Source organism: Mauremys reevesii, linkage group 15 (assembly GCF_016161935.1).
Source record: "Mauremys reevesii isolate NIE-2019 linkage group 15, ASM1616193v1, whole genome shotgun sequence".
NCBI classification, from domain to species: Eukaryota; Metazoa; Chordata; order Testudines; family Geoemydidae; genus Mauremys; species Mauremys reevesii.
In genome coordinates this window covers 2,362,172-2,388,544 of record NC_052637.1, presented here as the reverse complement: position 1 = coordinate 2,388,544, position 26,373 = coordinate 2,362,172, and the positions used below count along the sequence as shown (strand labels likewise).

Below are 26,373 nucleotides of genomic sequence, written 5' to 3'. Positions count from 1 at the left end.
GGTGCAGTGGGGGTACTCATGAGGTGAGGGCAGTGTCAGACGCTGTCAGAGTGGCAGGGCAGTGGCAACAGCTGTCAGTCAGTGTGGACCTGTGGGACCTCCCCACCCCCAAGGGCTGAGAGCCTAAGCCTGGGGTGGGGGGGCGGATCTGGCAGCAATCAATCAGGTGTGGATGAAGGGCAATTGGCTAGTTGAGAAGGTGACTAATCAGGGATGTTTCTGAGCTTCAGTGCTTGTGCTCTGCAAACACTCCTGGCCATTTGCTGTTATGGCAAAACCCACTCAGCAGGCTCAAAAATGAGGATCTGTTCATAAAGACCCAGACATAGGTCAAAGTTTTTGTTACTGAAATATGTCATAGTTCTGGGGATTGTTCCACTCAAACTCCTCAGAGACGACAAAGGACCGACTGTGGGTGTTGGAAAACTCTTATCTGGCCGTCCATCACCAATAGGAAGAAAGGGGGTAAACAAAGAAATGTATAATTCACCTGATGGATGCTTTGGAGCTCACACACCCCATAAAGTTGCCTGGCCCCATGACTGTTGGCCCCTTACTGAAACTTGGGGGGGAGGGGTTGGTTGGCCTCTCCCAGTACCAAAAGACAGGAAGGGCCAATGAGAAATGAAAACCCTGAGACTAGTCCCCAGGGCAAATGGAGAGAGGTCAAGGCTCTAGATCAACCTTGTTGACAGGGCAGGCAGGCCATTGAGGGAGTCAGGAGCCCGTTCTCTGTGTGAGCTGCAGCTGCCTGCCAGAGAAGGGCAGAGCTAAGGGGAGAGGAGCAGCCAGAGCTGGGCTAGAGGCAGAGCAGCAGAAGCTCTGAGGCAGAGGGTAGCTGGGTCTGGAGCAGTCTGGAGCTGGGTGTGGTGAGCAGCTGGGGAGAGCGAGGGGTGGACGCTAGGCAGCGTGGGATGGCATCATGTTTTCCTTTCCCCTTTCCCTTTTTTTCCTTATTTTATTTTATTACTTGCTGTTTAATAAATCGTATTGGTTCTGAACTCTATGCAATGCTGAAAGGCGACATCAGGGACGTGTCCAGAGTGAAGAGAGCACCTCAGAGTGGGGCTACGAAACCCTATCCCCTGTCCTGAGTGATTGCAACAAAATTGGGGGTGAAGCCCCCTCAGGAATCCTGGGCCCAGCCTTGTCGGGGCTTCAGGGACGAGCGTGGAAGGGGAGTCATCGAGGTCAGGCAGGCCTTTGGGTAAAGGGAATGGGAGCGAGGACTCAGCTCAGTTTGCTATTTGATTCCATCCGGGTGGTGAATAAGCCAGAAAAGATCCCCGCATTGGGAGGACCGTTCCCCTGCTTACCTCTATGCATGTTTAATGGTTTCTTATAAAGTTAGTTAGGATTAGAGGGAAAAGTCTCAGAGTGGGCACCAGAGAGTGTTACTGGACACACTCTGAGGCCACCAAATTTAGTCGTGAGACCCCACCCTGGGCGAGATGCTCATGATGGGCCCTTCTGACCTTAGAGTCTGGGAGTGGAACAGGAGCCGGACCCCGAGATGCTGCAGCGCGATCCCTTCAGCGCTAGGACCCAGGAGCAGCCGGGAGGCGGCTCTGGGCAGCGAGCGCTGGGCTCCGGCCGGGCAGCAGGAAGTGACTCGCAGCCGCTGCGGTGACTCTGGCTCCCAGGCTCCTGGCGAGATCCCCGAGCCCCGGGGGGCGGCTGGTGCTGGGAGCCCGGAGCCCTGGCTGCAGCCGGGAGAGGGGAATCTCCAGCAGGGCCCTTCCCGCTGCTCCCCCCCAGGAGCCTCTCCCAGGGCAGAGCCCCCGGTCCGGCCCGGCCCCTGCCCCGGGGGGCCCCGCTCGGAGGGAAGGTGAGAGAGACCCGCCCCCCCCCCCAGCACCCCCGGGCTGCAGGGGGCGGAGGCTAAAGAGGTGCCGGGGGTGAGGGCAGGCGGGGGAGCGGGGTGGGGGCAGGAGGCGGGTGCTGGGGCTGCGGGGGGCAGGCTGGGATGGGGGCGGGGGCGCACTAAAGGGAAGATGGGGCGATGCGGGAGGATCGGGGGGATCCTGGGGCTGAGGGGAGCGAGGCTGGAATGGGGGAAGATGTGGGGGGGCACTGCGAGGGAAGGGGGGTGTGGGGAGGCGGGAGGGGGACAGCCTCCCACCGTGCTCCCAGTGTGTGTTATTGTCAGACACCCCCGGGCTGGCGGGGTCGGTGTCTCATGAGATTTGGGGTCTGCCCGGGGCCCTGGTCTGATTTCTGGGCAGGATTCACATCTCAGCCCCTCCGGAGTCACTGCTGCTTTGGACAGGCAGGGAGTGTGGATGGGCCACTGGGCTCAGCCTCTGCCTGCCTGTCCCTGGGGGCTGCTGCAGGAGTCCAGGGCAGCTCGTTCTTCAGGTGATGCCACCAGAGGGCTCTGGCTGTTCCTAAGGGAGAGGAGTTTACAGGGCAGTGCAGGGAAATCCCCCAAAGTGGCCCCTTCAGTTCTGCTCTTTTTCTAGCATTTGGCTCAGAGATACTGTTACTGGGAGGGTCTGAAGCGCCTGGAGGGAATCGGGGGGGGGGGGTGACATGGACTGAAGCCCCTTCTGTAACCTCCCCCATCACCCCAACAGGCTGAGGAATCACATCCATGTTTTGGTCCAGATGGGCCCATCTTCTAGGATGCAGGGAAGGGAAATGTCTGTGATGGAGCCAGCTTGGGTAGGAGATTTTCAGGGAGCTCCTGGGCAGGAGCAGGGAGGAGACAGGGTGTGATAAACCTGCTGATTTTCTGAGTGGGCCCACTGGTGATGGGGGAGGGGAGATGGGACATTCCCCCATTTCTCAAACAGGATACAACCCCCTTGCACAGGGCTGGGAACAGTTTCAAGGCTCCCAATGCTGGAGTGAGACCCCACTAGCCTAAGGCTGCTGTGAAATATGCAGGGAAGCTGTTGGGATTCCTGTCCCTGTCCCTGGCTCAGAGCTCTGCTTCCCGTATAAGCCTGTGGCTGGCAGCTGTGTGGGAAATGAGAAGACCCTGCCCTGCTCCGTGTGCTGGGGGGACAAGGAGCTCTCACCTTCTCCCACTCCCTGAAGCCTCCTGGCTGCTCTTAGCAGGGTGGGGGTGGGATTCTGTAACTCTGGTCCTCCCAGAACTTCCATTTCTTTATCCTTCCTGCCACATGACTAGTGGGATTTTGGCTGGAGCAGCTGGTAATGACTGGGGCCTTTTGCTGTTTCAGATGCCGGTGACCTTCGAGGAGGTGGCTGTGTATTTCACCCAGGGACAGGGGGCTCTGCTGGACCCCGCTCAGAGAGCCCTCTACAGGGACGTCATGCAGGAGAACTATGAGATGGTGACCTCACTGGGTAAGGGATTCCTGTCCCCTCAGATACTAGAAGCCGTGGGGTCTGCATGTCTGAATCTGGACATGTTCTTCCCTGTTCAGTTTGATCAGAGGCGAGTGTGTTCCATAATGGACAGCTGCCATGTGAGAGAGACTTGCATCTCCGTGCTCTCTGCAGTGGTACATGGGTGTCAAAACCCAATGGACAAGATAAACCATCCCCACCCCTCCAGCTTTCAAAGGGGCATTAATCCAGCATTGTCCTGTCTGTGTTGTTTCTTGGCTGCACACACAATCCCTGTTCACCTCCCTCCTTGGGACTAGCTCCAGCCTTGGGGAGGGCTCTGTTCTCTGCAGATTTAGAAAGAGGCAGGGGTTTAAGTGCAGAGATGTGTGTGAGTCAGCAAGGCCCCCAGAGTGCACAGATCCTGGGAACGCCTAGTGAAGGTGTAGTAATAATTCAACTCACCTCCCCAGACAACTTCCTCTGTGCAAGGGGGCTCAGTGACCATTTTCCCATCCTCTTGGATTGCACGTTCCACCAGCAGAGCACAGGGACAGGTTCCGCTCACAAAATGTCCTTTCTGACAAATACTCTACCAGTGCTCCATGCACCCTGATCTGGTCTGATTTCACCCTCTGTGCAGGATTCCCCATTCCCAAACCTGAACTGATTGTCCGGCTGGAACGAGGGGAAGAGCCTTGGTTGCCTGATCTCCGGCCCTGCAAGGAAAGAAGGCTTCAGAGATGCCTCCATACAGGTGAGGATTGACACAGAAACCATCTAGGGAATGAAGGAAAAACCTGAGAATCCCCAAAAATGGTGTGAGTAAGCACCTTCAGTTCTTCCTTGTTTCAGCCGGAACAGGGCTGGAGTCATCAATATAGCTTACACCATTCCACCCAACCTCTTAACTGCAGGAGTTTGCTTTCCAGTTTTCCTTCTCTGTGAGTGTTTGGGTGGGATGTGGAGGCAGAGTCCAATTGCTCAGTCTTTGTCAGGGGCGGCTCTAGGCACCAGCAAAACAAGCTGGTGCCTAGGGCGGCAAAATCTAGGGGGCGTCCCCTGTCGCCGAGGGGGGCGGGAGGCTGGTCCGGCGGACCTGCCGCAGTCATGCCTGCGGGAGGTCCACCGAGGACTGGACCTGCCGCAGGCATGACTGCGGAGGGGACGCTCGTCCCGCGGCTCGGCTGGACCACCCGCAGGCATGACTGCGGCAGCTCAAGCGGAGCCGCCGGACCCGCGAACCGTCCGCAGCCGCGGGAGGTCCAGCCGAGCCACGCGGGACCAGCGGTCCCTCTGCAGTCATGCCCGCGGGAGGTCCGCTGCTCCCGTGGCTCCAGGGCGCCTCCCGCGCATGAATGCTTGGGGCGGCCAAAAACGTAGAGCCGCCCCTGGTCTTTGTGTTGGGTCTTCCCTTTGTGCTATTCCTCTTTCTCCCCAGCACAATGACTCCTGTCTGGATTGTGTCTCTCCCAGCAGGAGCTGAGCGAGGGAGTGAGAATGAGGAGGGGAATCATCATGAGGAAGTTCCTGGGGAAGTGGAACCGCAGGGGGCGTTTGTGGGAAGAGCTGAAGGGAATTTTCCCCAGTGCTTGGAGCAGGCAGAAGCCTGGGGAAGTTGGCACAGGTCAGAGAGGCTTCTGGGAAACCACCCATGGAAGAAAGTGGATGAATCTAGTAATGGTGGGGGAGGAGAGGAGGATCCCAGAGCGCAGCAGACAAATCCCAAGGAAGAGACACCCTGGCACCACCTTCAGTGTGGGAAAGGATTCATTGTGAGATCACAGCTTGTGACACATCAGACAGTCCATACTGGAGAGAAACCTCTTCAATGCTTGGACCATGGGGAAAGCTTCAATAAGTTCTCAGATCTTAATAACCACGGGAGAAGCCACAGTGGAGAAAAACCCTCTCAATCCCTCAAGTGCGGGAAATGTTTCATTTCGAAGACTCAAATAATTAGACATCAGTTAAGCCTCACAGGGGAGAAACCCCACAAGTGCGTGGACTGTGGGAAAAGTTTCAAACATAGGTCAGACCTTGTTAAACATCAGGCAATCCACACAGGAGAAAGACCCCATAAGTGCTTGCAGTGTGGGAAAAGCTTCATAAGAAAATCACACCTTGTTGAACATCAGTCAGTCCACACAGGAGAGAGACCCCACAACTGCATGTACTGTGGGAAAAGTTTCATAAGAAGGTCACACCTTGTTTATCATCAGACAATCCACACAGGAGAGAGACCCCACAAGTGCTTGGACTGTGGGAAAAGTTTCATGAAAAGCTCAGACCTTGTTAAACATCAGGCATTACACACAAGAGAAAGACCCCACAAGTGCTTGGACTGTGGGAAAAGTTTCACACAGAAGTCAGAGCTTGTTAAATATCAGGCAATCCACACTGGAGAGAGACCCCACAAGTGCTCGGACTGTGGGAAAAGTTTCACAGAGAGGTCAAACCTTGTTAAACATCAGGCAATCCACACAGGAGAAAGACCCCACATGTGCTCGCAGTGTGGGAAAAGCTTCATAAGAAAGTCAAATCTTGTTGAACATCAGGCCATCCATACAGGAGAGAGACCGCATAAGTGCTTGGAGTGTGGGAAAAGTTTCATAAGAAGGTCACAGCTCGTTTATCATCAGGCAATCCACACAGGAGAGAGACCGCATAAGTGCTTGGACTGTGGAAAAAGTTTCATAACAAGGTCACACCTTGTTAAACATCAGGCACACCACACAGAAGAGAGACCCCACAGGTGCTTGGACTGTGGGAAAAGTTTCATACAGAGGTCAAACCTAGTTCATCATCAGACAATCAACACAGGAGAGAGACCCCACAAGTGCTTGGACTGTGGGGAAAGTTTCATACAAAGGTCAGACCTTGTTGAACATCAGGCAATCCACACAGGAGAGAGATCCCACAAGTGCTTGGACTGTGGGAAAAGTTTCATACAAAGGTCAGACCTTGTTAAACATCAGGCACACCACACAGAAGAGAGACCCCACAAGTGCTTGGACTGTGGGAAAAATTTCATACAGAGGTCACAGCTTGTTCAACATCGGGCAATCCACACAGGACAGAGACCCCACAAGTGCTTGGACTGTGGGAAAAGTTTCAAAAGAAGGTCACACCTTGTTTATCATCAGGCAATCCACACAAGAGAGAGACCCCACAAGTGCATGGACTGTGGGAAAAGTTTCATACAAAGATCAAACCTTGTTAAACATCAGGCACTCCACACAGAAGAGAGACCCCACAAGTGCTTGGACTGTGGGAAAGGTTTCATAGAGAGGTCAAACCTTGTTAAACATCAGGCGATCCACACAGGAGAGAGACCCCACAAGTGCTTGGAATGTGGGAAAAGCTTCGTAAGAAAGTCAAACCTTGTTGAACATCAGGCAATCCACACAGGAGAGAGACCTCACAAATGCTTGGACTGTGGAAAAAGTTTCATAAGAAGGTCACACCTTGTTCAACATCAGGCAATCCACACAGGAGCAAGACCACACAAGTGCTTGGACTGTGGGAAATGTTTTATACAGAAGTCACACCTTGTTCAGCATCAGGCAATCCACACAGGAGAGAGACCCCATAAGTGCTTGGTCTGTGGGAAAAGTTTCATACAAAGTTCAGACCTTGTTAAACATCAGGCATTACACCCAGGAGAGAAATCCTATAACTGCTTTCATTGTGGGAGTACTTTCATACAGATTTCACACCTTGTTCAACATCAGTCAGTCCACACAGAAGAGAATCCACAAGTGCTTGGACTGTGGGAAAAGTTTCATGGGGAGGTCAGACCTCATTAAACATGGAAGAATCCACACAAGATGTAAAGTTCTGTGACACATGGCAAGGAAGTGTTAAGCAACTTGCATGTAATTTACTCATGTTCAATGTTTAGAGAGAGATTTTAAAAGTGTGTCCACTTTAGATAAGGTAGAGTTTGAAATGTAAACGTGTATTGTTAAAGAATTGGAAGAAGAGGGGTAACTGTATTGGTCTCTGTTTAACTATATCTTGTTAGAGGTTAACAATGTATCCCAAGCGTTCCTGTGTTCTGTTAATTCAGGGATCAATAATTTAGAAATTATACCCATCACCCATTCCACCTGCCCAATTCTAGCTCAGTCTCATTGAATTTGCTGGGGGTAGGGGCTAAAAGATGGAGGGAATGTTTATAGCTGAAATGTGTTTTGCAAGGTTAATGTGAATTGGATCTGTTCCGCTCTCCTGCTCAGATATTTTCCCTGGCGATCCTGGAGACAGAAAGGAGCAGGTGTTACCATCTTGGCTACCAATCCCCACGGTGATTTTCTACACTAGCAATTCTCAAACTGAGGGGCAGAACCTCCCAATGGAGGAACAGAAATGTGTCAAGGGAGGCGTGATCAGTGTGGGTTGTTTTTTTTTAAGAGCACTGGCTGTCGTCCCCAGGTGGTTGGGGCTCATGAAGAAGGAACAGGCCCATCTGGGAGGTGGGGATAAATGCTCAGGCTCTCTAACCCAGGTGAAGCAGCAGCACAGAAGTAGGGGTGTCAATGGGGTGATAAGTCTGTTGTGAACAGCGATATTGAGGAACATCACTTTTTACGTTGCCACCCTCACTTCTGTGCTGCTATTGGAGGACTTCAGAGCTGGGCACGTCGCCAGCAACTGCTCTGCCGTTAGAGCTGAGTGGCGATATATGTGCTTGTGAGGGTGCGGGTGTAAATGAGCAGAGACACAAAGTTTGTGTGGGGGGAGCTGATAAAACACCTTTGAGAGCCACTGGTCTACACTATTGTGGTCACCACATTTACAGAATGATAAATCTTCTCCAAAGTGTGTCTTGTGAGGTATCATAGGGAAAGTCATTGCCTGCTGAATATTATTGTCCCATTAAAATGTCTATCAGCACTTTCCATGGAGCTCGGAGAGTTTGCTGTATGTTTGTTACATGCTGTAAAGCTGGAAAACGCCCACAGACGAGCTCCCCAGAGACAGTGGTACCTTCACAGCAGCTAGGTGCTAAGTGGCCAGTAATTGCTCAGCCGGCCCTTCACCAGCTGTGGAGCTGGGAACAAGAGAGTTATAATTCAACGGAAGGACGACTGGACGCCCACTCAGGCCACTGACTGACTATCACCTGCCCCCCAGCTGGGGGTTGAACCTCAAAGAGGAGAGTGGTACAAAAGCACAACGCAGAATTGCCTCCATTTTCACCTCTCCTCTCCCATCTTTACAGAAGGCAAGAATATGACTTGAAAGGCAACAGGGGCCGTGGAGTGGAGAGGACGGACCAAGGCTGGAAGGAAATCCAGCCTGGGTACTCAGAACTGTGAACTGCCTCCAATAGCAGGTGGGGTGCAAAAACCTCCTTGCTTCACATTTTCCTTAAATTGGTAACATTTAGGATTTAAATGCATGTTTTATTTTTATATTTTTAACCGATTCTGATCTTTGACATCCTTCTCCCTTGTAATCCCTGAAAACCCCCTTGCTCCAGTTAGTAAAGTGGTTTTAGTGTTTTGTCTGGACCTGTGTGTGTTCATTGGAGTGTTTGGGGGATTTGACTGGAAAGAACAAGGTTGTGGCCTAATCCGGCCCCTCTGTGGAGGTGACCCACTAATGACTGAGTTTGTCCATCCCAGTGACCAGACTGATCAGTTCAAGATGCACATTCCCGGGGCGCAAGGCTGGGAGTAGAAAACTGGCAGATGTTGCTGTGTCGTTTGGTAAGTTCCTGAGTGTCTGGCTAGTCGCACTCAGTACAGTGCAGCCAGGAGTGACTTTGAAGGCTGGTGGCTGTGTGTGAGCAGAGCATGGAGGGGTTTGTTGTTCACACAGGGAAGCATCAGGGTGGATTTGATTTAAATCACTAGTCAGGAAGACTCGATTTAATCATGATTTTCTACATAAAAATATATTCTTGTTGGTTGTTATAACCTTAGTACGTATTCTTCACAATGCAGAGATAGGTTTCATTTTTAGGTTACATTTCAAATGTAGGTTTCATTTTTAAACAGTGATTTATTTTGAAAACTTTTCAGATGAGTTTTACAGCTATATCAGACAATGAATGTTTGGTAATTTCATTTGGTTATTTCATTTGTGCCGTGTTGTATTAGGAGGAGAACATCACCAGACAAACATTTAAATTTTTTTATGTAACTAAAATAACAATGTTTAAGTATTCTGGATTTTTTTCTTCAACAGCAAACATATAATATTATAACAGAAAAGCAGATGTCCCTCGCTTCTCATATGTCTCTCCAGACTTCTTCTCCTTGTCCAGATCCATTACGCCTCCAACAGTCTTCTATTCATTCAACTTTTTGAAACTTTGCACTTTTTGAGAGAGGTAAGGGATTAACTCTGTGTACCCACATTTGCAGAGGGACAATAGAGGTGAGGTCTGTTATTTCTCACTTCTATATATTAATTTATTTTAAAACATTTTTGCTGTTAACAAGCATGTTACCTCTGGAGAGACAAAGCCACAGTTTGAGAACTGGAAAACTAAGCATCTCTGATGGTATCTTCTAGACTGAGCACTGAGTCCCATTGGGTAGATAGAAAGATTAACCTAAGTAATCTGTACAGAAGCCTGTGGATCCCCATGAGTCGTTAATGTATGAACTGTAGGAACTCATTGACAAAACTTTTCTTAAACAAGATGTGTATATTGTCTCATACTATAGAATTAGAATTTAAAATTCCTATTCCATGATGAGATATCTTTGAGCTATAATGTATCTTAATTACAACTATCTTTAGGTAAAATGGTTTTTGAGGAAAAAAATTATCCAAAAAAACCGATTTAGATAACAGAAATCTGATTTTCTTGATTTTTTTTAAAAAGAGTAATTGATTTTTATTCACCCTGGGAAGCAGTGTAAAACATGCCCTGGGATGGAGAATTAGTCAGTTCAACAGCCCAGATTGTACCCTGGGGTATGTCTCACACCCGCTGTCTCCTGGGCCCCACATGGCACCGTTGGGCTTTCATCATCCTGATCCTGAAAGGGAAGCTGAGCAGGGCAAAGCAGAGAAGAGGAACCAGCCGACATCGCCAACTGCTTCGGCTTCGGCTAAATCCTGAACTCCCCCTGGCATGTGAGACTTGAGGTTCTGCCGCCAGCCTTCCCCCCATTCGTCTGTTTCCTTCCCAATGGTCAGGAGTGAAAGTAACTTAAAGGACTTAGCGATATGCTGGAGTCTTGAGCAGGGGGAGGGGCCTCAACTGGAATTGGTGGGATCTTTAAATCCCTGGGCCCTTTACATTGAGATTTAAAGGGCCCAGGACTCTGGCTGCCGTAGCAGTGGCTGGGAGCCCCAGGCTCTTTAAATCATGGCGTGAGCTGCAGCAACGGCCGGGAGCCCCGGGGCTCTGGCAGCAATGTAAAGGGTCCAGGGCTCTGCTGCAGTAGTCGCGGCCAGAGCCCCTGGCCCTTTAAATTGCCACCAGAGCCCTGCTGCCCGAGCCCCGGGGCAGCAGCAGCAGCCTGGAGCCTCAGGCTTTGGGTGGTGATTTAAAGGGCCCAGGGCTCCAGCCAGTGCCAGGAGCAATTTAAATCGCTGGCCTGGGGAAGCTGCCCCTTGCTGGTGAGGTCAGGGGTGTACCGGCTCTTGTCAGTATGCCAGACTGGACCAGCTTATTTTCATCTCTCCCACTGGTCTAAACAATTATGCCACCCCCACTTCTGCTCTCTCCCCTTTTGCCTTCTCTCTCTCCCCTACAAATCTGGCCCAGCCAGCTGAGACACCCAGATATTTTGCACCAGGGCCGGCTTTAGGCCTATTCCACCAATTCACCCAGATTGGGCCCCGCACCTAAGAGGGCCCTGTACCCAGTGAGAATCCCTTCCTTGGATAGAGGCACCTTTTTTATTTTTACTCACCTGGCGGTGCTCTGGATCTTCAGAGGCACTTTGGCAGAGGGTCCTTCACTTGCTCTGGGTCTTCGGCAGCACTTGGGCGGTGGGTCCTTCAGTGCCGCTGAAGACCTAGAGTGAGTGAAGGATCCGCCGCCGAAGTGCCGCCAAAGACTTGGAGCACCGACCAACCGGTGAGTACAAGCCCCACGTGGTTTTTTACATGTTTTTTTTTTTTAGTCATCCCTCCTGGGGCCCTGTCGAAACTGTTCAAATTGGGCCTCGCACTTCCTAAAGCCGGCTCTGAGTGCCGGTAGCCTGTGACCGGAGAAACAGGTTAGGGCAAGGCCTTAGCCAGCCCAATGCAGAGAGAAGTTTTTCAAGTCTCAGGCAGGCTGACCAGCCAGCAACCGGAGCTCGGGTTTGTCCTGCAGGGAGGCTGCAAGAGAGACTGAAGTCTGACAGGATAAGTTTCTACAGAGGACTGGGAGAAGCTGCCTGAGCCCAATGGAGGTGGGTCCCCAGGGGGCAGGGCCTGGGGCAGCGGGGCTGCAATTTTGTGCGTGATCGCTAGGACCCAGGAGCAGCCGGGAGGCGGCTCCGGGCAGCGAGCGCTGGGCTCAGGCCCGGCAGCAGGAAGTGACTCGCAGCCGCTGCGGTGACTCTGGCTCCCAGGCTCCTGGCGAGATCCCCGAGCCCCGGGGGGCGGCTGGTGCTGGGAGCCCGGAGCCCTGGCTGCAGCCGGGAGAGGGGAATCTCCAGCAGGGCCCTTCCCGCTGCTCCCCCCCCAGGAGCCTCTCCCAGGGCAGAGCCCCCAGCCCGGCCCGGCCCCTGCCCCGGGGGGCCCCGCTCGGAGGGAAGGTGAGAGAGACCCGCGCCCCCCCGGCACCCCCGGGCTGCAGGGGGCGGAGGCCAAAGAGGTGCCGGGGGTGAGGGCAGGCGAGGGAGCGGGGTGGGGGCAGGAGGCGGGTGCGGGGCTGCGGGGGGCAGGCTGGGATGGGGGTGGGGGGGCATCGGAGGGATTGTGGAGCCGAGGGGAGCGAGGCTGGAATGGGGGGAACTGTGGGGGGGGGCACTGCGAAGGAAGGGGGGTGTGGGGAGGCGGAAGGGGGACAGCCCCCCCCCTGCTCCCAGTGTGTGTTATTGTCAGACACCCCCGGGCTGGCGGGGTCTGTGTCTCATGAGTTTTGGGGTCTGCCCGGGGCCCTGGTCTGATTTCTGGGCAGGATTCACATCTCAGCCCCACCGGAGTCACTGCTGCTTTGGGCAGGCAGGGAGTGTGGATGGGCCACTGGGCTCAGCCTCTGCCTGCCTGTCCCTGGGGGCTGCTGCAGGAGTCCAGGGCAGCTCGTTCTTCAGGTGATGCCACAAGAGGGCTCCGTCTGTTCCTCAGGGACAGGAGTTTACAGGGCAGTGCGGAGAAATCACCCAACGTGGCCCCTTTAGTTCTGCTTTTTTTTCTAGCATTTGCCTCAGAGAAGCCGTTACTGGGAGGGTCTGAAGAGCCTGGGGGGAATCCGGGTGTGACATGGACTGAAGCCCCTTCTGTAACCTCCCCCATCACCCCGACAGGCTGAGGAATCACGTTAATCTTTCGATCCAGATGGGCCCGTCTTCCAGGATGCAGGGAAGGGAAATGTCTGTGATGGAGCCAGCTGGGCTAGGGGATTTTCAGGGAGCTCCCGGGAGGACGGGGGCACGAAGGAGACAGGGTGTGATAAACCTACTGATTTTCTGAGTGGGCCCATTGGTGATGGGGGAGGGGAGATTGGACATTCCCCCATTTCTCAAACAGGATACAACTCCCTTGCACTGGGCTGGGAACATTTTCCAGGTTCCCAGTGCTGGAGTGAGACCCTGCAAGCCTGAGGCTGCTATGAAATACGCAGGGAAACTGTCAGGATTCCTGTCCCCGTCCCTGGCTCAGAGCTCTGCTTTCTGTATCAGCCTGTGTCTGGAAGGAATGTGGAAAATGAGAAGACCCTGCCCTGCTCTGCTCTGTGTGCTGGGGGGACAAGGAGCTCTCACCTTCTCCCACCCCCTGAAGTCTCCTGTCTGCCCTGAGCAGGGTGGGGTGGGATTCTGCTACTCTGGCCCTCCCAGAGCTTCCATTTCTTTATCCTTCCTCCCACATGACTAGTGGGATTGTGGCTGGAGCAGCAGGTAATGACCGGGGCCTTTTGGTGTTTCAGATGCCAGTGACCTTCGAGGAGGTGGCTGTGTATTTCACCCAGGGGCAGGGGGCTCTGCTGGACCCTGCTCAGAGAGCCCTCTACAGGGACGTCATGCAGGAGAATTATGAGACAGTGACCTCGCTGGGTAAGGAATTCCCGTCCCCTCAGATACTAGAAGCCCTTGGTTATTAGAAGCCATGGAGTCTGCGTGTCTATATGTGGTCATGTTCTTCCCCAGTCAGTTAAATCAGAGGCGAGTGAGTTCCATAATGCACAGCTGCCATGTGAGAGATACTTGCATTTGTGTACCCCCTCCAGTGGCACATGGGTGGCAAAACCCAGTGGACAAGCTAAACCATCCCCACCCCTCCAGCTTTCAAAGGGGCATAAATCCAGCATTGTCCTGTCTGTGTCGTTTCTCGGCTGCACACACGATCCCTGTTCACCTCCCTCCTTGGGACTAGTTCCAGCCCTGGGGAGGGCTCTGGGCTCTGCAGTTTTAGAAAGAGGCAGGGGTTTAAGTCCAGAACCTTCTGTCAGTCGGCAAGGCCCCCAGAGCGCACAGATCCTGGGAACGCCTAGTGAAAGTGTAGTAATAATTCAACTCACCTCCCCAGACAACTTCCTCTGCGCAAGGGGGCTCAGTGACCATGTTCCCGTCCTCTTGTATTCCACGTTCCTCCAGCAGAGCACAGGGACAGGTTCCGCTCATGGAATGTCCTTAGTGACAAATACTGCACCAGTGCTCCACGCACCCTGATCTGGTCTGATTTCACCCTCTGCGCAGGATTTCCCATTCCCAAACCTGAGCTGATTGTCCGGCTGGAACAAGGGGAAGAGCCGTGGGTGCCCGATCTTCAGGCCTGCGAGGAAAGAAGGCTTTCTAGATGCCCCCATACAGGTGAGGACTGACACAGAAACCATCTCGGGAATGAAGGAAAAAGTTGAGAATCCCCAAATATGGTGTGAGTAAGCACCTTCAGTTCTTCCTCATCTCAGCCAGGACAGGGCTGCAGTCATCAGATATAGCTCACACCATTCCACCCAGCCTCTTACCTGCGGGAGTTTGCTTCCCAGCTTTCCTTCCCTGTGAGTGTTTGGGTGGGATGTTGAGGCAGAGTCCAATTGCTCAGTCTTTGTGTTGGGTTTTCCCTCGGTGCTATTCCTCTTGCTCCCCAGCACAATGACTCCTGTCTGGATTGTGTCTCTCCGAGCAGGTGCTGAGCGAGGGAGTGAGAATGAGGAGGGGAATCATCATGAGGAAGTTCCTGGGGAAGTGGAACCACAGGGGACCTTTGTGGAAAAAGCTGAAGGGAATTTTCCCCAGTGCTTCGAACTCGAAGAATCCTGGGGAAGTTGGCACAGGTCAGAGAGGCTCCTGGGAAACCACCCAGGGAAGAAAGTGGATGAATCTATTAACAGTGCGGGAGGAGAGGAGGATCCCATGGAAGAGACACCCTGGCACTACCTTCAGTATGGGAAAGGATTAATTGTGAGCTCACAGCTTGTGACACATCAGACAATCCTCACTGGAGAGAAACCCCTTCAATGCTTGGACCATGGAGAAAGCTTTAATAAGCTCTCAGATCTTAATAACCACGGGAGAAGCCACACTGTAGAGAAACCCTCTCAAACCCTCGAGTGCGGGAAATGTTTCATTTCGAAGACACAAATAATTAGACATGAGTTAAGCCACACAGGGGAGAGATCCCATAAGTGCTTGGACTGTGGGAAAAGTTTCATACAGAGGTCACACCTTGTTAAACATCAGGCAATCCACACAGGAGAAAGACCCCACAAATGCTTGGACTGTGGGAAAAGTTTCATAAGAAGGTCACACCTTGTTCAACACCAGGCAATCCACACAGGAGAGAGACCCCACAAGTGCTTGGAGTGTGGGAAATGTTTCACAGAGAGGTCAAACCTTGTTAAACATCAGGCAATCCACACAGGAGAGAGACCCCACAAGTGCTTGGACTGTGGGAAAACTTTCATACAGAGGTCACACCTAGTTCGTCATCAGGCAATCCACACAGGAGAGAGACCCCACAAGTGCTTCGACTTCGGCGAAAGTTTCATAAGAAGGTCACACCTTGTTCAACATCAGGCAATGCACCCAGGAGAGAGACCCCACAAGTGCTTGGACTGTGGGAAAAGTTTCAAAAGAAGGTATCACCTTGTTCAACATCAAGCAATCCACACAGGAGAGAGACCGCACAAGTGCCTGGAGTGTGGAAAATGTTTCACAGAGAGGTCAAACCTTGTTAAACATCAGGCAATCCACACAGGAGTGAGACCCTACAAGTGTTTGGACTGTGGGAAAAGTTTCAGAAGAAAGTCAAACCTTCTTAAACATCAGGAAATCCACACAGGAGAAAGACTCCGCAAGTGCTTGGAGTGTGGGAAAAGTTTCGTAAGAAAGTTAACTCTTGTTGAACATCAGGCATTACACACAGGAGCCAGACCCCACAGGTTCTTGGACTTAGGGGAAAGTTTCATAAGAAGCTCACATCTTGTTCAACATCAGGCAGTCCACCCAGGAGAGAGACCCCACAAGTGCTTGGACTGTGGGAAAAGTTTCAAAAGAAGGTATCACCTTGTTCAACATCAGGCAATACACACAGGAGAGAGACCCCACAAGTGCTTGGAGTGTGGGAAATGTTTCACAGAGAGGTCAAACCTTGTTAGACATCAGGCAATCCATACAGGAGAGAGACCCCACAAGTGCTTGGACTGTGGGAAAAGTTTCAGAAGAAAGTCAAGCCTTGTTTATCATCAGGTAGTCCACACAAGAGAGACTCCAGAGGTGCTTGGACCGTGGGAAAAGTTTCATACAGAGGTCACACCTTGTTAAACATCAGGCAATCCACACAGAAGAGAGACCCCAGAAGTGCTTGGAGTGTGGGAAAAATTTCATACAGTTGTCACACCTAGTTCGTCATCAGGCATTACACACAGGAGAGAGACCCCTCAAGTGCTTGGACTGTGGGAAAGGTTTCAAAAGAAGGTCTCACCTTGTTCAACATCAGGCAATCCACACAGGAGTTAGACCCTACAAGTACTTGGACTGTGGGGAAATGTTTCATATCGAGGTCTGACCTCATTAAACATGGAAGAATCCACACAGGATCTAAACTTCTGTGACATATGGCAAGAAAGGATTAAGCAAGTTGCATGTAATTGATTCGATGGGGGTAGGGGCTGAAAGATGGAGAGAATGTTTATAGCTGAAATCACCAAAATATGTTTTGCAAGGTTAGTGTTAATCGGATCTGTTCCGCTCTCCTGCTCGGACATTTTCTCTGGGGATCCCAGAGATGGAAAGGAGCAAGTGTTACCATCTTGGCTACCAATCCCCACGGTGACTCTCTACACTAGCAATTCTCAAACTTTGGGCTGAGCCTCCCAATGGAGGGACAGGAATGTGTCAAGGGAGGCGTGATCAGTGTAGGTTGTTTGTTTTTTAAAGAGCACTGGCTGTCGGCCCCAGGTGGTTGGGGCTCATGAAGAAGGAACAGGCCCATCTGGGAGGTGGGGATAAATGCTCACGCTCTGAAACCCATGTGGAGCAGCAGCACAGAAGTAGGGGTGTCCTCTCCCTTCTCTACAGAAGGCAAGAACATGACTTGAAAGGCAGCAGGGGCCGTGGAGTGGACAGGACAGACCAAGGCTGTGAACTGCCTGCAACAGGTGGAGCAGCAGCACAGAAGTAGGTGTCAATGGGGTGATAAGTCTGCTGTGAACAGCGATATTGAGGAATATCACTTTTCATATGGCCACCCTCACTTCTGTGCTGCTATTGGAGGGCTTCAGAGCTGGGCGCATCGCCAGCAACTGCTCTGCCGTTAGAGCTGGGTGGCCATATATATGCTTGTGAGGGTGGGGGCATAATGACCAAAAACACAAAGAATGCCGGTGGGTGGGGGGGCGCGGTGGAGCTGATTAAACGCATTTGAGAACCACTGGTCTACACTATTATGGTCACCACATTCATAAAATGATAAATCTTCTCCTGCTGAATATGATTGTCCCATTAAAATGTGTCTATCAGCACTGTCCATGGAGCTCGGAGAGTTTGCTGTATGCTTGTTACCTGCACACCAGCTAGGTGCTAAGTGGCTAGTAATTGCTCAGCCGGCCCTTCAGCAGCTGTGGAGCTGAGAATAAGAGAGTTACAATTCACCGGAAGGACGGCTGGACGCTCACTTAGGCCACAGACTGATTGTCGCCTGCCCCCCGGCTGGGGGGTGAACCTCAAAGAGGAGAGTGGTACAAAAGCACAAGAGAGAATTGCCTCCATTGTCACCTCTCCTTTCCCATCTTTTCAGAAGGCAAGAATCCGCCTTGAAAGACAACAGGGGCCGTGGAGTGGGGAGGACAGACCAAGGCTGGAAGGAATCCAGCCTGGGTACTCAGAGCTGTGAACTGCCTGCAACAGCAGGTGGGGTGCAAAAACCTCCTTGCTTCACATTTTCCTTAAATTGGTAAAATTTAGGATTTAAAATGCATTTTATAATTTTATAGTTTTAACCGGTTCTGACCTTTGACATGTTTCTCCCTCGTAATCCCTGAAAACCCCCTTGCTCCACTTAGTAAAGTGGTTGTAGTTTTTTGTCTGGACCTGTGTGTTTTCATGGAAGTGTTTGGGGGATTTGACTGGAGAGAACAAGGCTGTGGCCTAATCCGGCCCCTCTGTGGGGGTGACCCACTAATGACTGAGTTTGTCCAGCCCAGTGACCAGACTGAGCTGTGGAAGATGCACATTCCTGGAGCGCAAGGCTGGGAGGAGAAAACTGGCTGATGTTGCTGGTAAGTTCCTGAGTGTCTGGCTAGTCGCACTCAGTACAGTGCAGCCAGAAGTGACTTTGAAGGCTGGTAGCTGTGTTTGAGCAGAGCGTGGAGGGGTTTGTTGTTCACACAGGGAAGCAGCAGGGTAGATTTGATTTAAATCACTAGTCAGGACGACTCCATTGAATCATGATTTTCTACATAAAAATGTATTATTGTTGGTTGTTATAACCTTAGTACATATTCTTCACAATGCGGAGATAGATGTAGGTTTCATTTTTGGAAGGTTCACACTATAGATTTTTAAACCGTGATTTATTTTGAAAACTTTTCAGATGAGTTTTACAGCTATATCAGACAATGAATGTTTGGTTATTTCATTTCATTTAATTTCATTTGGTTATTTCATTGCTTGGTTATTTCATTTATGACGTGTTGTATTAGGAGTAGACCATCACCAGACAGACATTTAAATAACAGAAAGATGATTTTCTTGATTTTTTTTTTTAATGTCATGTGAGATGAGGTTCTGCTGCCAGCCTTCCCCTCACGCGTCTGTTTCCTTCCCAGTGGTCAGGGGTGAAAGTAACGTAAAGAACTTAGCGATATGCCGAAGTCCTGAGCAGGGTGAGGGTCCTCAGCCGGAATTGGTGGGATCTTTAAATCCCTGGGCCCTTTACACTGAAATTTAAAGGGCCCAGGACTCTGGCTGCGGTAGCAGTAGCTGGGAGCCCCAGACTCTTTAAATCACTGCAGGAACAGTAGCTGTGGCAGCAGCCGGGAGCCCTGGGGCTCTGTCAGTGATGTAAACAGCCCAGGCCTCTGCTGCAGTAGCCGCGGCCAGAGCCCCTGGTCCTTTAAATCGCTGCCAGAGTCCTGCTGCCGGAGCCCTGGCGTAGGAGCAGCAGCCTGGAGCCCCAGGATTTGGGTGGTGATTTAAAGGGTCCAGGGCTCCATAAAACAGGAGGCTGAACCTAAAGGTGGCGAACCTGGAGTATGAAAGAGGGTTCTGCAGTGAATAAGGAAACAGGAGAGGAAGAGTGGGTACCTGACAAACTGTAAAGAGAAGAGATCATTAACCTGTGTCAGTCTATGGCCCACCGAGGAATAGAAAATACTCTCTTTTAAGGTAAAACCAGTTTGGAATACGGCCTAAGGTGCGAGAGGACGTAGAAAATTTGGTTAAAAACTGCATAAGATGGGCAGCAGACGGGAATAGACCACCGAATGTGGGACCCTTGTGGCACCAAAGACTTGCAGGGCCGTGGTGTAGAATCCAGGTTGATTATATTAAGACCCAAAGAGGGAATCAGAATTTATTAGTGATAATAGATTCTTTTCTGGCTGGATGGAGGCAGTTTGCACCAGGAATCATTCTGCAGAGACCACCCCCAAGAAGTTGTGGAAAATTCTGTTTAGTAGATACGGGGCTCCAAAAGTAATTGGTTCAGATGATGGAGCACATTTTATAGGAAAAGTAATTCTAAAAATGTTAAAAGTTTTAGGAGTAAAGCAACAACTGCCGATCCCCTGCCATCCTCAATCGTCAGGGGCAGTAGAAAGGATGGATCAGACTATCAAGCAAGCCCTTCGCAAAGTGGTGCACGTCACTGACAAAGGTTGGGACAATAAATTACCCATGGCGTTGGCAGCCATCGGAGCAATGAGGGATTGGATACTGACTAGCAGCCGTATCCCATTCTCTGTGGAAGGTCTGTGAGCTTGTGGAACCCTTTAGTGTGGAACCCTTTATTATATGGAGGAGGAGGAGGAGTCGCTGTTGTCCTGGGCCTTCATCAGCAACTCCAAGGAGCCAGTCTTGGGCAGGAAGCCAGAATCCAAGCCGTGCCATTTTCTGCAGTTCTTACACAGTTTTAAAGCCGTCCCGCTGGTGTTATTTCCTTTCTTGCCGATTCTTCATTTTTTTCCAGGGACATGACAAAACTGGTTTTTTATAAGCAGTTCTTTTTGACCAATTCACCCTTCAGTTCTCGCTTTCCAGCCACACTAGGTTGCAAGACCTATAACATGTTACATGGCTAGATGGGTTATATATGTACATATCCCAACATTGCCTGCGTCTCCCAAGGGGGCTCAGTGACCCTGTTCCCATCCTCTGGAATTGAATTATCCCTCAGCTGGCTGGCTGAGGGCTCTGGCTCTACCCAGCGCCCCCCTCACTTCCTCCTGGGAGCTCAGAGCTGCGCGGAGCCCCTCCCTGCCTGTGGTGGGGGCCCTATGAGACCAGCCAGCGCCAGGAGCAAAAGTTTTTAGCATGTGAGTGAGCAGGGCTGGGGGAGTCAGGCCTGGCAGGGGGGTTGAGCGAGGCTGGGAACAGGCGCTGGAGGCTGGGAAGAGGGCTGGTGGAGCCGAGCTTGGTAGAGCCGGGCATGGGACTTTGTGAAGTGAAAGAGGAGGAACCAGGCTAGGGATTGCTGGGGCGAGCCGGGCTGGAAAAGGAAAAGAGCAAGGAGGGGTGTCTTTGTCTGACTCAGTGAGCTAGCAACCATAGGGGCTGACTACATGAGTGTTCTGGGGCTGGAGCACCCACGTGGAAAAATTGGAGGGTGCTCTGCACCCACGGGCAGCCAAGCTCCCTGCCCCAGCTCACCTTGCTTCCGCCTTCTCCACTGAGCGTGCAGCATCTCTGCTTCCCCTCTCAGCGCTTGCCGCCACAAAAGAGCTGTTTTGTGGTGTAAAAGCTCTGGGAGGGAGGGGGGAGTGGGAATGTGACGTGCTCAGGGGAGGAGGCAGGGAAGAGGTGGGGCCAGGACAGGGATTTGGGGAAGGGGTTGGAATAGGGCAGTGGTCCTCAACGCGGTGCCCACGGGCGCCATGGTGCCTGCCAGGGCATTTATGTGCACCCACCTAGCGCCCAGTAGGAGAGAGAAGCCGCAACCCCGTTGCTGCCGGGGACAGAGAACTCTGGGCCTGCAGTCTGCGGCCGCCGGTGTTCTGTGTCCCTGGCAGTCACGGGGGTGCAGCTTCTCTCCGGCTTCTCCAGGGCTGCAGGCTGCGGGTGCTAGTGTTCTCGCTCCCCGGCCAGGGCAGCCCAGAGGATTCTGGGGGCCTGGGGTCTTCGGCGGCGGGGGTCCCCCGCTTCTGCAGTAATTCGGTGGCACGGGGCCCCTTCCATTCCGGGACCCGCCGTGGAAGTACCCCGAAACCCGTGGCGGGGGCGCCCTGCTGCCAAAGCGGGACCCGCCGCTGAAGTGCAACCAGGTCTTCGGCGGTAATTCGGCGGCGGGGGGCCCCCGCTGTGGGTCTTCGGGGCACTTCGGCGGCGGGTCCCGGAATGGACGGGGCCCCCTGCTGCCAAAGTACTGCCAAAGACCGGGCTGCATTTCGGCGGCGGGTCCCGCTTTGGCCATAATTCACCGGCAGGGGGGTCCTTCTGCCCCGGAGCGGAAGGGCCCCCCGCCGGTGAAGACCGGGAGCGGAAGAAGCTCCGGGGGCCCGGGTCTACAAGAGTTTTCCTGGCCCCCCAGAGCGAGTGAAGGACCCCGCTCCAGGTGCCCTGAAAAACTCGTGGGGGCCCCGGCGGGACCCTGGGCTTGGGGCAAATTGCCCCTCTTGCCCCTCCTCTGGGTGGCCCTGTCCCCGGCAAGCACAGGGCCGCGGCTTGAGCCGGAGAGAAACCATGTCACTGTGCTTGCCGAGGACAGAGAACTCCGGGGCTGCAGGCTTCATTCTATGTTAAACTAAGAATAATAAATATATTTGAACCAGCAGTTCAACAGTGTTTTGCTTTTTTTAAAATAAATAAGATGAAAACTGTTTATGATATTTATTTGGTAAAAACTCCTTAATTTTTCTTACAGGTAGATAAAAAAGAGCAAAATCACATAGTACGGTGAAAGAGTAATTGCCAAATAATTTAATTAATACCTTTTACATGTAAAATTGCCCTTTTTATCTTATGGATTCATATATTCTATATATATTAATATTAAATATGATTTTTGTCTTATTTAATGTACAAATACAAAATAAGGCTTGAAAAATTGGTGCCCACCACACTCTTCTGAAAACATGACTGTGCTACTGGCCCCCAAAAGGTTGGGGACCACTGGAATGGGGCAGGAAGGGGGTGGAGTTGGGGTGGGGACTATGGGGAAGGGGTTGGAATGGGGGTGGGGTAAGGGGGGGAGTCAAGCACCCTCCGGCGCCGGGGGGGCCTATGCTAGCAGGGAATGTGCTGGGGCTTCCTGGGGAGCAGGCTGGTGCCCCCGGAGGGAGCAGCTGTTCCGAGCTGCCCCATTCTGCATCTGCACCTCTCCCATCTGTGCCCGGTGCTCTGCGGGCACCTCCCTGCAATCTCCTTTTCACGCTGCCTCCCTCTGCTCTGAAGTTGAAGGCCAGATGCCGAGGATCCCCTTTGGCCGTTTCCCTCCCCTCCCTTCCACAGCAGGGATCAGCAGCAGAGGTGGGCTGGGAGGAGGGAGAGGTACACACATAACCTGGCTAGGGAGGAGAGACAGTTACAGGAATATAAAAGAAGGGAGCATTTGCTTTTCCTGCTTACAGGTGGAGAGGGGATAGCTCAGTAGAGCGTTGGCCTGCTAAACCCCAGGTTGTGAGTTCAATTCTTGAGGGGGTGATTTGGGGCCAAAATTTGTCTGGGGATTGGTCCTGCTTTGAGCAGGGGGTTGGGCTAGATACCTCCTGAGGTCCCTTCCAACCCTGATATTCTGTGATTAACAATATGTCTGTGTCAACAGGAAACGGACACTAAAACAAAAGTGGGGGAATGTACCCATGGGCACCAACTTTTCCTGGTGCTAGGGGGTGCTCAACGCCCCTGGCCCAACCCCAACTCCACCACTGCCCCACCCACCCCTGCCGAACATCTGCCCTCTCCCTGCCCCATTGGACTCCTTCCCCAAATCCACACCCCAGCACCACATTCCCCCTCCTCCTCCTCCCTCCCAGCACTTGCTGCCGTGAAACAGCTCTTTTGCAGCAGCAAGCGCTGGGAGCGGGGGGGAGAAGCGGAGCCGCAGGACGCTCAGGGGAGCAGGCAGAGGCGGAGCAGAGGTGGAGGTGAGCTGGGGTCAGCGGGTGGGCCGGGGAGCTGCCAGTGGATGCAGAGCACCCACCAATTTTTCCCTATGAGTGCCCCAGCCCCAGAGCACCCCCGGAGTCAGCGCCTATGGATGTACCTGGAGCAAAAAAGCAGCAATCAGGGCTGCAGAATGCAAGGGAGGGAGCGACCTCTTAGCTGGGGAAGAAGGTGGATTCACTCTTAAGAAGGCTGGAGTAGCTGAACACTTTTATTTAGGGGAAAGGGACGTTTATTTTTTTCTTGAGGATCCAAGTGTCTGCAGCTCTGTCTCTCTGGCCGGAAGCAGTTTGAACAAGAGAGAGTTCTAAACAGTGTAGAGTCGAGTGTAGGGTGACCAGACGTCCCGATTTTATCAGGACTGTCCCGATATTTACTTGTTTGTCCCACGTCCCGACTGAACATCGGTCAGGACACAAACTGTCCCCACATTTTGCCCTTGCGCCCTCCCGGCCCCGCCCCGACACCACCCCCTCCCTCCCCCATTGGATCCCTCCCCAAATTCCCGCCCTGGCCCTGCCTCGTCCCCAAGGACGCCGCATTCCTCCCCCTCCTCACCCCTCCCTCCCAGGCTTGCGCTAATCCACTGTCTGGCGGCGCAAGCACTGGAGGGAAGGGGGAAAAGCAGGACGCGGCAGCCAGCTCAGGGGAGGTGGAGGCGCAGTGGAGGGGAACTGGTGCAGGGGATGGAGCTGCCGGTGGGTGCTCAGTCGGTGGGTGCTATGCTCCGGTGGCACTTTTGGTTTTGGTTTTGTTTTTTTCCTCCACCGCCAGCTCTTGCTTTTTCGTTTTGTTTTGTTTTTGCTCTGCCAGCACCCCCCCACCCCGCACGCATCCTGATATTTCATGTCTCTCATCTGGTCACCCTAGTCAAGTGGGCCTTTAAAGGGCCCTTCAAGAATGCAGCACATGCTTCCTCACCTATGGGAAAGACCTTTAAAAACTGCCTTAAATCATCCTAACCAAGAGCCACTCTTCAAATGAGGCTTGGCCGGCACTGTTGAAAGCAGGTGCCGAGTTATCCCCAGTACAGCCCCACAGAGCCGTATGTGGCAACTAGGTATGGGATTGTCTACGCTGCCAAGTTGTCGACAAAGCTCTTGTCTTTCCCGGGTACTTAAAAAAGCTCCCCCATCTGAAAGACAAAAGTTTTGCTGCAGCAAGTGGCAGTGTGAACACAGCTTTGCCGGAAGCGCAAACGCCGCTTGTGGGTGTCATAAACAGATAGTTAAGGGTTAATGTCTCTTTTACCTGTAAAGGGTTAAGAAGCTCAGTAAACCTGGCTGACACCTGACCAGAGGACCAATGAAGGGACAAGATATTTTCAAATCTTGTTGGAGGGAAGTCTTTGTTTTGTGTTCTTTGTTTGGTTGTTGTTCTCTCTTGTATCTAAGAGGGGCCAGACGTGCAACCAGGTTTCTCCAAACTTTCTGAAACAGTTTCTCATGTGCAAGATAGTAAGTACTAGCTAGAAGGTGGATTAGTCTTTTGTTTGTTTTCTTTATTGCAAATGTGTATTTTGCTGGAAGGATTTGTTACCTCTGTTTGCTGTAACTTGTACTTATGCTAGGGGGGAGGGAATCCCTCTAGTCTATATAAGCTGAATACCCTGTAAGCATTTCCATCCTGATTTTACAGAAATAATTTTTACCTTTTCTTTTTCTTTAATTAAAAGCTTTCTTTTTAAGAACCTGATTGATTTTTCTTTGTTTTAAGATCCAGGAAATTGGGTCTGGACTCACCAGGGATTGGCGGGGAGGGAGGAGGAGGGATGGTTAATTTCTCCTTGTGTTAAGATCCAAGGAGTTTGGATCTGTGTTCCCCAGGGAAAGGTTTGGGGGGAATGGAAAGTGTACCAAAACACTCTCTTTTTGGTTGGTGGCAGTGCTATCAGATCTAAGCTAGGATTTAAGCTTAGAAGGGTACATGCAGGTCCCCACTTTTGGACGCTAAAGTTCAAAGTGGGGAATCATACCTTGACAGTGGGACTGGAAGTATTTGGCCGACAAAGAGAATTTACACACGCTGGCTTTTAGCGACGAGGCTGCATGGACATGGCCTCATCGCTTAAACTCGGTGTGGTGTAGACAAGTCCTGTGTGAATCAGGGCAGAAAAAAAAGGCTGGTTCCTGAAGAGAATTCCTGTTCTTACTACACTGCGCACCCCAAGCACTGCTGGGCTGTTCAGGCCTAGAGGGAAATGTTCCATTCTAGGGAGGATGAAAGGCCATTTGGGAGGTGATGGCCCAGAGCGCTGGCAGGCAAGGGCCCGGTGAGAGCTGGACTCAGCCATTGATATCAGCTATTTTGGGTCCTGGATGACATGCCAGCCACCATGTGAAACGCTTCCCTGTGGCCCTTTGACCTGCACACCGAGGTATGTCACTGCCAAGTCCCTCGCCTAGGAGGGGAGGGGAGGGGGAAGGCTGCAGGGTGATCTCCCACCTCCGTGCAGCCAGGGGCCAATGCTTCCCACTGCCATGCTGGAGCCTCCACATGTGTGTACTGACCAGGGCCCAGGGGGCCGTTCACAAAGTGTGCAGCTATGTGGGGCACCAGGAAGTTTGGGGCACCAAAGCCCCTGCCCTGGTTTTACCCCACCCCGCCTCTTCCTGCCTGTGCCCCACTCCAGCCCCGCCCCTGAGGAATCTGCAGCAGGGCCTGGCCTACACTCACCGGGGGCAAGAAGTACAGAGACCTGGCCCCAGCAGTGACCCCGGTGGGTGCTGGGGGGTGGTTCCTCCCTGTCTCCCTGGCCAACCCCCCTGTGGAGGCCTGGGGCTTCCCCCCTTCCCCAGGGGGGTTGTGTAGGGGCCCAGAATAGCTAGGCACGGCCCTGGTATTGACAAATAATATGGACAGAATTTTAAAATATTGTGCACAAAATTTTTAATTTGTTGGTTCTGAAAGCCCTGGGGAATATGGCAGGCTGGACAGTTGTGGGTGGAGGCTGTGAGGGGGTGCTGGGCAGTGTGGGGAGTCTGGGTGGGAGGCCACTGGGCATGGGAGTTGCTGGGCATAAAGGGGTGGGGGGACTTTGGCAGGACAATGGTGTGGCAGGCACATGGGCAGTGCAGGGCTGGGGTTGGGGGCGCAGGTGGCAGGGAAGTGCAGGGGTTAAGGTGAAGGTGGTACTGTGGAGAGGTTGGGGTGAAGGTGGCAAAATGTAGGGGTTGGGGCACAGTGTAGGAGTTAG

General features: G+C 52.4%; 2 protein-coding genes across 7 annotated transcripts in view; both read left to right on the top strand.

Annotated features, from left to right (window-relative positions):
• LOC120382873 (zinc finger protein 501-like) overlaps positions 1-20,803 on the top strand; it is a 106,577-nt gene extending 85,774 nt beyond the window's left edge. Inside the window, exons 1-4 of one of the 5 annotated variants that reach the window (XR_005588266.1) lie at positions 12,304-13,472; positions 14,115-14,228; positions 14,542-18,136; positions 19,615-20,803. Coding sequence is in view for 4 of the 5 variants with exons in the window: in XM_039500309.1 (XP_039356243.1) it covers positions 13,286-13,472; positions 14,115-14,228; positions 14,542-16,181 (1,941 nt within the window). In the remaining variant the exon portion in view is untranslated. Of the gene's footprint in view, positions 1-12,303; positions 13,473-14,114; positions 14,229-14,541; positions 18,381-19,614 lie in introns of those variants that run through there. The other 4 variants (XM_039500317.1, XM_039500310.1, XM_039500309.1 and 1 more) reach the window with 4 other exon arrangements.
• LOC120382856 (zinc finger protein 850-like) lies at positions 3,265-8,816 on the top strand. 2 transcript variants are annotated; one of them, XM_039500283.1, is made up of 3 exons: positions 3,265-3,315; positions 3,941-4,054; positions 4,777-8,816. In XM_039500283.1, the coding sequence occupies exons 1-3, from the start codon at positions 3,282-3,284 to the stop codon at positions 7,104-7,106; spliced, it is 2,478 nt and encodes an 825-aa protein (XP_039356217.1). In that variant the 5' UTR covers positions 3,265-3,281; the 3' UTR covers positions 7,107-8,816. The 2 variants fall into 2 exon arrangements, with proteins under 2 accessions (XP_039356217.1, XP_039356216.1); XM_039500282.1 differs by having other exon boundaries at positions 4,774-8,816.
• Positions 20,804-26,373: the final 5,570 nt, after the last annotated feature.